The sequence below is a fragment of the Scomber scombrus genome, chromosome 16 (genome assembly GCF_963691925.1).
Source record: "Scomber scombrus chromosome 16, fScoSco1.1, whole genome shotgun sequence".
Classification (NCBI taxonomy): domain Eukaryota; kingdom Metazoa; phylum Chordata; class Actinopteri; order Scombriformes; family Scombridae; genus Scomber; species Scomber scombrus.
The window spans coordinates 27,557,882-27,570,304 of NC_084985.1; the positions used below are offsets into that span (position 1 = coordinate 27,557,882).

General features: G+C 40.0%; 1 protein-coding gene across 3 annotated transcripts in view; it reads left to right on the plus strand.

Moving 5' to 3' along the window:
• arhgef1a (Rho guanine nucleotide exchange factor (GEF) 1a) overlaps positions 1-12,423 on the plus strand; it is a 40,969-nt gene that overhangs the window by 17,879 nt on the left and 10,667 nt on the right. For all 3 annotated transcript variants that reach the window (XM_062435585.1, XM_062435586.1, XM_062435587.1), the window contains 10 exons: positions 311-454; positions 689-939; positions 1,325-1,450; positions 3,675-3,792; positions 6,427-6,503; positions 7,627-7,798; positions 9,433-9,509; positions 9,654-9,826; positions 10,853-10,920; positions 12,085-12,273. In XM_062435585.1, coding sequence (XP_062291569.1) covers positions 311-454; positions 689-939; positions 1,325-1,450; positions 3,675-3,792; positions 6,427-6,503; positions 7,627-7,798; positions 9,433-9,509; positions 9,654-9,826; positions 10,853-10,920; positions 12,085-12,273 — 1,395 coding nt within the window. The remainder of the gene's footprint in view (positions 1-310; positions 455-688; positions 940-1,324; positions 1,451-3,674; positions 3,793-6,426; positions 6,504-7,626; positions 7,799-9,432; positions 9,510-9,653; positions 9,827-10,852; positions 10,921-12,084; positions 12,274-12,423) is intronic.

Genomic DNA, 12,423 nt, shown 5'->3' on the forward strand with positions numbered 1-12,423 from the left:
CCTTATGTTTAAAGTGTTGTGCAAAGGTTGGTCAGACTTGACCCGTGGTACATGGATTAGATAGGTAGTAATATGTATAACAGGAGTAAAGTGAGATTGGGGGTGCATAGCTGGTAAGGTGTGATTTGGTATAGAAATACCATAGTCTAAAAGGTTCAGTTAAAGTAGTATCATTAAAAGAAGCATGAGCAAACTGTACTTATCAAATCATTCTTTATACATGCAAAATTGCTCATATCAAATGCACAAGATAAAAATCAAGATTCTCACTTTCAGGGCTTTTATGCTGATGGTTTTCTCTCTTGTTTAGGAGATAGCTACTACACTTCCGTGATGGAGGAGATGGAGTTCGAGGGCCAGGACTTTAAGGCTGACTCTTGGAGCATGGCCGTGGAAAGCAGTTACCTGCAGTCACACAGCAAAAACATAATCAAGAGGCAGGATGTCATCTATGGTAACTATTGCTGATTATTACATCAGATCAGTACATACATTAAAATATACAATACATTGGAATACTACATAGATACTATTTACTGTAGCAGGACATACTGTAATTCTTTTTTTTTAACGTGTCAGATGTTCAGTTTAGGCTATTCCTCTCTTGCATGTACGGTATGGCTGCTACAGTCAATAATATGATGACGATGTGTGTGTGATGTGTGACCTGTGTATGTGTCCTTCTCAGAGCTGATACAGACAGAGGTGCATCACATGCGAACACTGCGCATAATGGAACGGGTATTCCAGCAGGGCATGCTGGATGAGCTCCAGCTGGACCCTGGCATTGTGCATAATATGTTCCCCTGCCTGGACCAGCTGCTCAGCATACATTCCCATTTCCTGACACAACTTCTCCTGCGACGCAACATCAGCCTGGAGCCTGACTCCAGTCGCAACTTCACCATTCACCAACTGGGGGACATACTTATCGAGCAGGTGAGGATGCATTCTCACATATAGAAAAAATATACCAGCGGACCAAGAGTTACCCCATTCAGAGTGGCACAGTGACACAGAACTGGAAATAAAATATCAAGTCAAGTCAAGTCAATTTTATTTGTATAGTCCAATAACACAAACTTTAAAATCTGTACAGCAATGCAACATCCTCAATCTTTAAACCCTCAGATAAGGAAAAACTCATTTAATTATCATATAGCAAATATTAGATATTGTGTCAACCCACATCTGGATAAGAGATACCAGGTCTGAACAGTGCCTCAGTTTCTACGGACAAAGTCGTTCCTCTACATTTAAGTCTGAGTTATTTTTCACTTACGCTCAAAAACAGCCGTAATAACCTGTGTGTGTGTTCTGTCAGTTCTCAGGTCAGTGCGCAGATGACATGCGGAAGACCTATGCTGAGTTCTGTAGCCGTCACTTAAAGGCTGTCAAATTGTACAAGGAGCTACTGGCCAGAGACAAAAGGTTCCAGTGCTTCATACGGGTGAGACAGACATGTGCTGCATTGTAAATGAAAGGGAAGTGATGATTATAATAATATGTATAATAATGTGGGCCCCACATGGGCTAAATGTGGGCTACGTGGTTACTGAGTGGACATGGGCTTAACCCTCCTGTTGTCCTTGAGTCAAGGAAGGAAGGAAGGAAGAAGGAAGGAAAGGAGGAAGGGAGTGAGGAAGGAAGGGAAGAAGGAAGGAAAGGAGTAAGGAAGGAAGGAATGGAGCAAGAAGGAAGGATGGATGGAAGGGATGAAGAAGGAAGGGAGGAAGAATGAAGGAAAGGAGCGAGGAAGGAAGGAAAGGAGGGAGGGAAGAAGGAAGGAAGGGAGGAAGAAGGAAGGAAAGGAGGGAGGGAAGAAGGAAGGAAGGAAGGGAGGAAGAAGGAAGGAAAGGAGGGAGGGAGGAAGGAAGGAAGGAAGGAAGGGAGGAAAGGAAAGGAAAGAAGGAAGGGAGGACGGAGGAAAGAAGGATGGAAGGAAGGAAGGGAGGATGGTGAAAGGAAAAGAGGAAGGGAAGAAGGACAGAGGAAAGAAGGAAGGGAGGAAGGTAGGGGGGAGGAAAGAAAGAGAGACGGAGGGAGGGAGGAAAGAAGGAAGGGAGGAAGGAAAGGAATGAAGGAAGGAAGGTAGGGGGGAAAGAAGGAACAGTCAAAACAGACGGGGTCAATTTGACCCGGGAGGACGACATGAGGGTTAAACAGCGCAGATTTTGTGGGTCCCACATGGTTTCAGTAACATGGGCTGGCTAAATGGGCCCCATTTAAGATCCATTCTGATCACACTTAGATCCCATATGGGCAAACATATCATGGGTTTCGTGTAACTTACCCAGTTGGGCCCCAACTGAAACCCTGTCAGAACCAATTTGAAGCCCATATGGGCAAACACAGGTGGAAACTGCAAACAAACCTAGTTGGGACCCATATTTGCAGCCCAGATTTAACCCTTAAGGGGCCCACATGGATATGACTGCTGTAGTATGGTTTATTAGAAGTGTTACAGTATGATGCATTTTCTGTCCAGAGCCATCAATCTCACGTCACAGAAACTCTAAACATCATCAAACAACATGTCAAACTGATCACAGAGGAATTAATTACTGCCTGAAAATCTGATCACTACAGCACTGATCACAGAGTCTGATCATAGTTTTTTTTTACCCTAAAATAAGCTGCTTCAGCATAAAATCGTCCACCACCTCCATAAAATCCAGGACTCCAGATCGTTGAACGAACAACTAACTCTGCATTCTGAACTAACTGGGAGTTTGTGGAGTTTAAATCACAAAAACAACATCACAGTTTGATCTTCTCATAAACTCTCATTCTGGTTTGTTTTCTACCCCCTCCATGTGCAAGTATGTCATTGAAGACATTGCTGTTCTACAGTCTGATGGCTGATGGTATGAAACTGTAGATTCTTTGCAGTGTTGGGGAGTATGTTACTTTTTAAATGATATTTCCCAGTAATGTCTGCTACACTGAACTGCAACATTGTATTCTGTCTTGAAGAATAGAAAAGATAAGACATGGTATGACATTACACTGTATGCAGCAGTCAGATGTGTATAAGATTTTTAAATGTCAACTTTTTGTCTTCTGATTCAGGAAAGAATCGACTGTTGTTATTGTTAATAATTTAACCAAACTGATTTTTAAAAGTCATCATATTTATTTTAGTGCCACTTGTTCCATTGTTGTTGTTGTTCTGACCCACCCACCCTCACTCGATACACTCACAGACCAAACAGGATATAAAAATGACCCTGGTGTTGCCTTTTCAGTGGGGAAGCTCAAGGTTACGGTTCGTTATGAAGGAAGCTAAAGGGCGGGAACAAATTAGTGGCTTGCAAAATGATGAGATAATGTATGCATGTAAAATAAAGAACAAGTGGTATCCATGACACCATGCACAAAAACCCACAAAGACACCTATATCTCTCTTTGCTTCTGGTTTTTCCATTTGTCATTCTCACTATATGAGTCAGAACTATTTGACTCATATCGGGTTTCAGTATATTCTTTATGACTCACTTTTTATTTTTATATGTATTATAGTACACCACAATTGCTTTCCTCTTGACCTGACCTGGTTTAAAAAAGTCTCTCCAAGCTGCATTTCAAACACAGAGATAAAGAAATGACAGTCAGGATCTTGTATTTTGGATCTAGCATTTTGTCAGTAGGTGTTTCTCTCTGTTTTTGGGCAGAGGGTGAGCAGAGGACCCTGGCTACGGTGCCATGGTGTTCAGGAATGTATCTTATTGGTGACTCAGCGGATCTCCAAGTATCCTGTCCTTGTCCAGCGCATTCTGGATAACGCCACCGGTGAGTCACCACAGTGAGAAACGCTTTATTATGAGTATAAAACATCCTCACAGGTCTATTTTAACATAGAAAGTAAAACCAGGCAACAATAAGCCTACAGTACTTACAGAAAACATAACAGCATTTTCAGTATAAACGCAAATGTGTTTTCCACATCTTTTGGCAGCACATGTGTGGAGTATTCAAATCTTTGCACTTTGCACCATCCAGACTATTCTTAACCTTCGTGTCGTCCTCCCGGGTCAAATTGACCCCGTCTGTTTTGACTGTTCCTTCCTTCCCTCCTTCCCTCCCTTCTTTCCTTCCATCCGTCCTTCCTCCCTCCCTCCTTCTCTCTTTCTTTCCTTCCTCTCTCTTTCCTCCCTTCCTTCTTTCCTTCCTCCATCCCCCTTTCTTCCTTCCTTCTGTCCTTCCTTCCTCCCTCCTTCTCTCTTTCTTTCTTCCCTTCCTCTTTTCCTTTCTCTCTCCCTCCCTCCTTCCTTCTTTTCTCCCTCCTACCTTCCTTCCTTTCCTTTCCTTTCCTTCCTCCCTTCTTTCTTTTCTTTCCGTCCTTCCTTCCTTCCTTCCTTCCTTTCCTTCATTCCTCCACCCCTCCCTAACTTCCTTCCTTCCTCCCTCCTTTCCTTCCTTCTTCCTCCCTTCCATCCTTCCTTCCTCCCTCCCATCCTTCATTCCTCCTTCCTTCCTTCCTCCCTTCTATCCTTCCTTCCTCCCTCCCATCCTTCCTTCTTCCTCCCTTCCATCCTTCCTCCCTCCCTCCCATCCTTCCTTCCTTGACTCAGGGACAACAGGAGGGTTGAATAAAGAAGCCATTTTTCTCTTGCACCACTGTGATTTGCACAATGATCATTATATCTTTATTTACTATTTCCCTTTCCAAATCTTTTTTAACACGGTGCTGTTAGGCCTATGAATGGTCAGTGAGATCTGTCCGTTTGAATGGAGCCAGACATTCCAGTCAGTGAAGCTCAAAATGAAGTGTCAAAGTAGAACTGTCATCATTGACACTTTAAAAACTCATATAACTATACAATTGTACTGCAGTTAGTTTTGCTATTATTTACTACTATTTATGTATGAGCCACTGTCACCAACACAAATAGTTCTAAAATGAGAATCAGGATCAGGAGAAGAATCTTTGATCTATAGAAGATAGATTAATGATGACTAAAATGATAAATAACAGTGTTTAAATAATCCTATGTCATTGTTTTTGCTGCCTTAGTTTCTTGCTTGGTGGTAAACTTAGAAAGTAAGATTCCTGTCAGAAATAATAACTTTAAAACTGAAATGTAAAAGGCTGAAGACTGCTCAAAGTGTAAACTAAAGTTTTAAAACTGAAAAATAGGATTCAAATATTTTTAAATAAGATTTTAATATCTGAAATGATTATTTCACTTTCATAATGTCCACACCATATTATTTTCAATGTTACAACAATTGCATTTTAAAACTTGCTCTCCAGACATTCAGTACATATATTTATTTGGGTTTTTATATATATATATATATATTCTAAAAAACATCCAAAACACTAGACAAACGACTGGCTAACCTGGACATGAACTCTCAGGGGCTCAGCCAATGGAATCCATTAGATTGTAAGCCAGCCAAGATGGGTCCATCTTAATGTATTTTCATTGGTCATACTGGCTGTCAGTCAATACAACATAGGTGTGAAGTGTACTTCATTTGCAGGGCCACAGCTGCCCAGTCTGCTTCTGTGACTCAATTCAAGTGAACTTAACTTTATCATGTTTGCTTTGTATACAGCACTGAAGCACTGAAGATATCAATTAAACACTTTTGTTGTCTGCAGGATTTCCTAATGTTCACATCACATACATCCCAATAGTGAAGCTAGTTTACTGTTGTAACTTGCAATTAGCAAATGAATGCAATGTATTAGTACTGCGACAGTAGTGAAAGACTGTGCTGTAAAAGGTTAATTTTGACTAAATGAATAACTAAATAGGTGTTTCAACATCAGACATCCTCACCCATCAGACCCCAGCCTGTGTTCAAGTAGCACTTACACTCCATAGCTCACACTGTGTTGGCTGGAGCCAATGTCCCCGGCTATTTTCAGCTTTTTGGTCATGGTGATAATGTTAGCGCCCTCCTCACAGGGCTTTAGTGCAGCAGCTGAGGATGTGCTCTACATCCCTCTGCTTTGGCACAGTAGGCAAGCAGGTATTTTGACTTTGTTCTAGGTGAAGAGGTTGGAAGAGCTTGGTAGCACATCGTAGCCGAATTATGCAGAATGTATAATTTTATAATAAATGTAATTTATTACAGCACAGTTTCATCCTTCTTACTTTAACTTGACAGTGCCTAGTGACTCACTACTTAGTGCAGCTAACAATGCACACCTGTCACTAATACACATAAAGCAGATGATCAGCCCAACCTTCACAAAACTCTCAGAAAGAAAAACAGGACTAAAGTTTCAACAAAATATAACATTGTGAGACACAAAATACCTACCTGAAACCTTTATTACGTTTGTGCAACATGATAAATGAACAGAACCATTAGACTGAAATGACTGATTTAAGAGTTACCATGGCGATCTAATCTCATACATACTTCCACATAATCAACAATAATAATGTTATTTTCTCTCCTTTCCAGATGATGAAGAAGAAGCCTCTTCTTTGGCCCAGGCTCATCAGATGGTCAGAAAACTTCTTAGTTCAATAGACCAACAGGTACCAACCTACCTTCATACCTTCTTTATTAAACTGAATTATAAAGATGGCTGAGGTTATCAGATTACCTGACTGTCTGTCTGACTGTAAAGACTACGACACATTGGAGACATGTGATCCATGTGATTCTTCATTCTTTGCCAGATCAACTAATTCAACTAGTTTTTTTAGGATAAGAGATTAGATTTGATCCTCAAGATGAAATTCATGTGTTAGAACAGCACAGAGAGAAAGAGTGAGAAAAACTGATCACAATCTCTAAGAGATAAAGAAATTAGAGACTGTATATGTGTAATAATAATAATAATAATAATAATAATAATAATAACAATAATACAGATAATATGTATATGGGGCACAGTTCAGGTGTATTGATACAATGTGCAACATTATGCCAAATGCTGGTCTACTGATGGTGTTGTCCATATATAACAGTCACAATCATGTCCATAACTCTAGAGATTGGAGCAAGTGAAGGTTGGGTGTTAAATCTTTCTACCCATAGATGAATAGGTTCATTAGCCCCTGAATCGACTCGCATGTTATCAGTGGAATCATTGTACACAGAGTCATGTAGGGTGACATCATCACAGGCTGTAAACTTTTACACAGTTATATCTGAATATTACCTAAATACTAGGTCTGGGTATCGGTACCTGATACCTTTTAAGGTATCGACCCAAATAAATAAATAACCAAGTAGTGTCAAAAAGTCTCCCGTCAAAAGATACCTGCAAAGGATCTTTTTTGCACCCAGATCTAGAAAATAGGACTATTTGTATGGACTTGCTCACAGCCAATCAACACAAGTGTTATTTGATTTAATGAGACATGTGATTGTCTGAAAGTCTTAATAATTTGAAGACTTTCAAAATGCATTTATGTAAAAATCAAATCATTTAGATGTGGAGGAGTGGTGGTATTTAATGTAATTTAATGTTTCTGTTCACATGATGGGTATCAAATGAAGGACTCAGTTGGTATCAGTATCACTTTAAGGGTACTTGGATTGGTACTGGTATCATCATTTTTTAAACGATACCCAGTCCTACTTAATACAGTTATAGAAACACAGAGAAAAAGGTAAGCTCCAAATGGGAGATAACTTTTATACTGTGGGCAGATGGAGGAAATGGAGAATACACAACGGCTGCAGGAGATCCAGGCAAAGCTGGATCCACGGGCTGAGGCCAGAGTAAGAGACGGTCGACTTTTCAGGCAAGGAGAATTGCTGCGTCGGAGCCTCGTCCATGAAGGGATGCTGTTCTGGAAAAACCCAGGATCCCGACTCAAAGGTACAGGTCATTTGCTGCTCTTATAAACATTGTTGTCATGGAAACAGTTTCACCTACCCAAAATCAACTGGAAGAAAACTTTCAAAAGATTAAGACACCTAAAACTCCATATGAAGGATTACATTCTTTAATAAGGTTTTTCTATTAGCCCAAGTTGGTCCACTTTAGTCATGCTGCTTTAGCCAATCAATGATGCCCGCAGCCAATCATGTTGCTGCGGTCCTGCTTGCTGGCAGGGCTGACCATGACCACTCTGTGATGATCCTCATTCTTCCCCTCATATAAGTGATGTATTGCGAGGCTCGTGTCCATGCCGGAGAGCAGAAAAAAGTTGTTTTTAAAAGTTTCTCTGGGTTCAGCTCGCAGTTATTGTGTAGCTTCTAATTGAACTTTTGTGGTGTGAACTTTAGTTTCCCTCCAGCATCCATTTGTACTTTCAGACATTTTCTTTATTTAACTGTTTCCTGATCACTTTCAGCTGTATCAGAGCTGTGTTACTGCTAATGAAAACCCAACATTAGCTGCTTATGCTGCTTCCTTTTAAAAACGTTTACATGACAAAATGACAGGAGACTTTTATGGTAAAGAATTTATAAGAATTGAAATGTCTTTATCAACCAACTCAGCAATATCTGGAGATATTTGGAGATATTTGTTCAGTGCATAATTTAGAAATAATGTTAGGAGGGTTGATTCAAGTAGAAACAGCTACAGAGCTGCTGACAACAGGCTCTTTCTGCATTTTCTACGACCAGCACACCTCCAACAGGGAAACTTATTATACTCTGCTGTGCTGTGTGATGGAAAAACATTCACAGCATGCCAGTTCACCTCAATAGCTCCCGGCATGACTCAGCACGACTACAACGTACACAATGGGTCTCTATTGTTCAGTGACAGGTGGATGAAAACTAAAAAGTGGGATTCTTGTCATTTTTTTCCTGCAAACCAAAGGTTTTATTTTTTCTATTATCCACATCTCCAACCTCACACATGTACACAAAACGACAAGATTACATCCAGGATGTAAATGTAGTTGTTCTAGCTGTTTCAGGCCACTTGTTAATTTACTTTCAGTGTAAGTCAGAGACAAACATTTGAAATTATTCATGTAAAAATGTATTTATAAGTCGTTTTACCCCATTTCCTGAAATTCTACAACCACACTGCAAAGTTAACATGACACATAAAGCCACAATGGAAACATTTAGGGGGACATCTGATAAATGTATTAATTGTGATAAATAAAAAATGAAATAAAACAGAAAACCCATTAAATAAAAAGACCCTAAGACCCAGCTTCCATTAAAAACCGGCTATGTACTGTTTCATTTGAACCACTGGACACCAAAACACCTCATGGACAAGCAAAGTTAATTTCAACATAAGATACAGATCTGATGAAAAATTGACTTTTAATTTCTTGTAATGAATTTTTATATGAACAATTTGGACTAATAAGCATTACACTGACTTGCTTTGTCATTATTATCTTCATGTGTGTGTGTGTGTGTGTGTGTGTGTGTGTATGTGTGTGTGTGTGTGTGTGTGTGTGTGTGTGTGTGTGTGTGTGTGTGTGTGTGTGTGTGTGTGTGTGTGTGTGTGTGTGTGTGTGTGTGTGTGTGTGTGTGTAGATGTACATGTCCTACTGATGACAGACATCCTGGTATTACTGCAGGAGAAAGACCAGAGGTACATCTTTCCTAGTATGGTAAGAAAATGTACACACACACACACACAAGCACACACACACACAAATGACAATGCATCATTTGCTGCACAGATGACCAGAAAGAGAACTCTTAATACTGTCATCTTTTATTTCACCATCACTGTCATCATTTCTGTTGTCTAGGACAAATCTCCAGTGCTGTCCCTTCAGAACCTAATAGTGAGGGATATAGCCAATCAGGAGCGAGGCATGTTCCTCATCAGTGACTCCACCCCTCCTGAGATGTATGAGTTCCACGCTGCCACCAAAGAGGACAAGAACGTCTGGATACGACACATCCAGCGCACTGTCAGCAAGTGAGAAAACACACCAACACAAAACACATGATTTCACATACTGCATTATAAATGTATAAACTGATACATAGCCTTTATCAATAAATGGTTATTGTAGACAATAGGGAGCAATACAAGTGGGAGCAATTGTTATATTATTGAAGGACTCATAGAGATCATATTTACTGAAAGGCACCAGCTACAGCAACGGAATCAGTGCAATAATTGTCCATCTATTGGCACAGTACCATTAAGGTACCAGTAAGATTCCATACCAGTAGTCTACAGGCTGGACTGGTTTTTGTGTGTGAATTGTATTTTGTTCTATTGTTACATGAACATAATTCTACCAGGAGGGGGACAAACACAGGACCTCTTTACTGGACATTCTTTGCTGTCATGTTAGGTATTTTTGTGCCATAAAATGTTCTTACTGTCACATTGGACATTTTTTTTATTATGTTGGAATGCTTTACTAAATGTCTCCTGCTCTAATTAAACAAACGGTAAAACTGAAACAGAATCACAGAGAGGAAAACGTTACATAAATACATTAAAATGACTTAAAGGTGTTTGCTCCTATTGAATATTAATATTTCCCCCTTTGCTTCTGTCACTTGAATGTAAATATATTTTCTTTTTGACTGGCATTAACAACTGATTCATCTTTTTTTCATCATGTTGTCAGGATGAGATAAGTAGAAGCAAGAAGAGGATGGGCGTCATAAAACTGTCTTATTTTATGTTGCATCTCGTAGTGTCTGATATGTGTCAGTACATTTTCATACCCAAACCCAGCCAGCATGTCCTTGTGGGCCCATTAAGGGTTACATTTGGTCTGTAAGTATGGGTCCCAAGTGGGTTTGTTCGCAGTTTCCATGGTGGCCCCACCCTGTTTATGCCCATGCCCGCTTAGCCCACTTACATCCCTTATGGGACTCATACAGTCAGCTCACGTGGGTTTCACATGTGGGGGCCATGTTACTGAAACCATGGGGGACCTGAAAAATTTGCCCAGTTCAAGCTTTTTGTGCTTTTTGTGGTCAGGTGCCCATCAAGACAGGAGTTCCCGCTCATAGAGACTGAACACAAGGCCCACCTGAGAAGACTCAAAGGTCAGAAGAATATACCTCACACCACAACTAATGTTCCTTTTTGTGCTTTAATACTATTTGAACCAAAGAAAGCACTCATTTCTTATAGAAAACCTTGAGTAGTGCTTGTAACATTTACTTTTCAGGGTACAGTATCACCCTCTGTAGGCACAGAGGGAGGGCATTATTACTTATGTGTATTAGAGGTGTGTGTTACATGCACATGAATGTGTTCATAGAAGTGTGTACAGTGTCTATGTCAGGTGGCAGTATATGTGTTGTTCATTAGATGTGACAGTACATCGAGGGCCTGATTTACTAAGATCCCAAATAGTGTGTACTAAATAGCGTGCACAGTGCAATAGATTGCGTGTTTCATTTGCGTGCGTTTTGCAGGTGATCTACTAAGAATAATAAGAATAATTGTGTAAATGAAAACAGGTGCAACAGGGTGGAGACAGCAGTATTTAAATGAGGGTTTTGTGTCTTTATGGAGAGTTTGGACGAGCAGAAAGCTGCAAGAACAAAATGAAATGTGATCAGGTTCTAGTGGAAGAGGTTAACTAATATATTGAGTTATAACAAAAACTAATATTACCAGAAAAACCCACATATAGAGAGTATTAGTGATGAAGTCAATGCTGTTAGTAAAACCTAAAATATTCCAAAAATATTAACACAGGTGGAAAAACTCCGTCCTGTGTGTATTCTGTCATTGTGCCTCCGTCTCCTCGTCTCCATAGTAACAGAAGTCATCTGTGAGCAGCAGGTTAATACCTGTCCTTCAAAGGTATTATTTATAGACGCAGTTAGCGTCAGAAATAATACCTTCAGGTTTGGTAAATCACAATGCGTGTGATAAATAACATATTAACATTTTCTCCTCCCTGTATTTTGCACACTGGGGTTGAAACGTCTCATATTACATTCATTACGGTAAACTACTAATATTACATTCATTATGATAAACGTACTAAATGGACAGCGCGTATTATCTTACACAGTTGAAAGACACAAACCTCAGTGCGCTGTGTTAGTAGATCAGCTTGCACATTTTTTGCGGGTGATGTCAAGTTTGCACACGTTTCTACACACGCAAACCTTTAGTAAATCAGGCCCTAAGAGTAGGCAGGATGTTTAATGTGATTTGTATTAGGTGGTTGATTGTTTATTTCTCACTCACAGCTGAGCTCCAGCAGAAGGACAGAGAGATGTTGGAGCTTCTGCAGGAGAGGGTGACTGTGTTCTGTGAGCTGGCAGAGGTGACAAGTGGTGAGGAAGGCCTACAGCCTCCTATCATGCGTTACTTGTTCAGGGCAGACACACCCCAAGCTACACGTGCAGAGAAACTCCTACTGGATGCCACATCTGAAGGTAAGTAACATCCTGACTGTCACCTTGTTTTTCTGTCTTCACCTCATTTTTTTTTTTTTTTGTCATTTCAGTTGTTTATTCATTTTGAAGATGCATTTTCTTACATACACAGGCTTCACACCAATGTACACTGATTCACGCATCTCACAT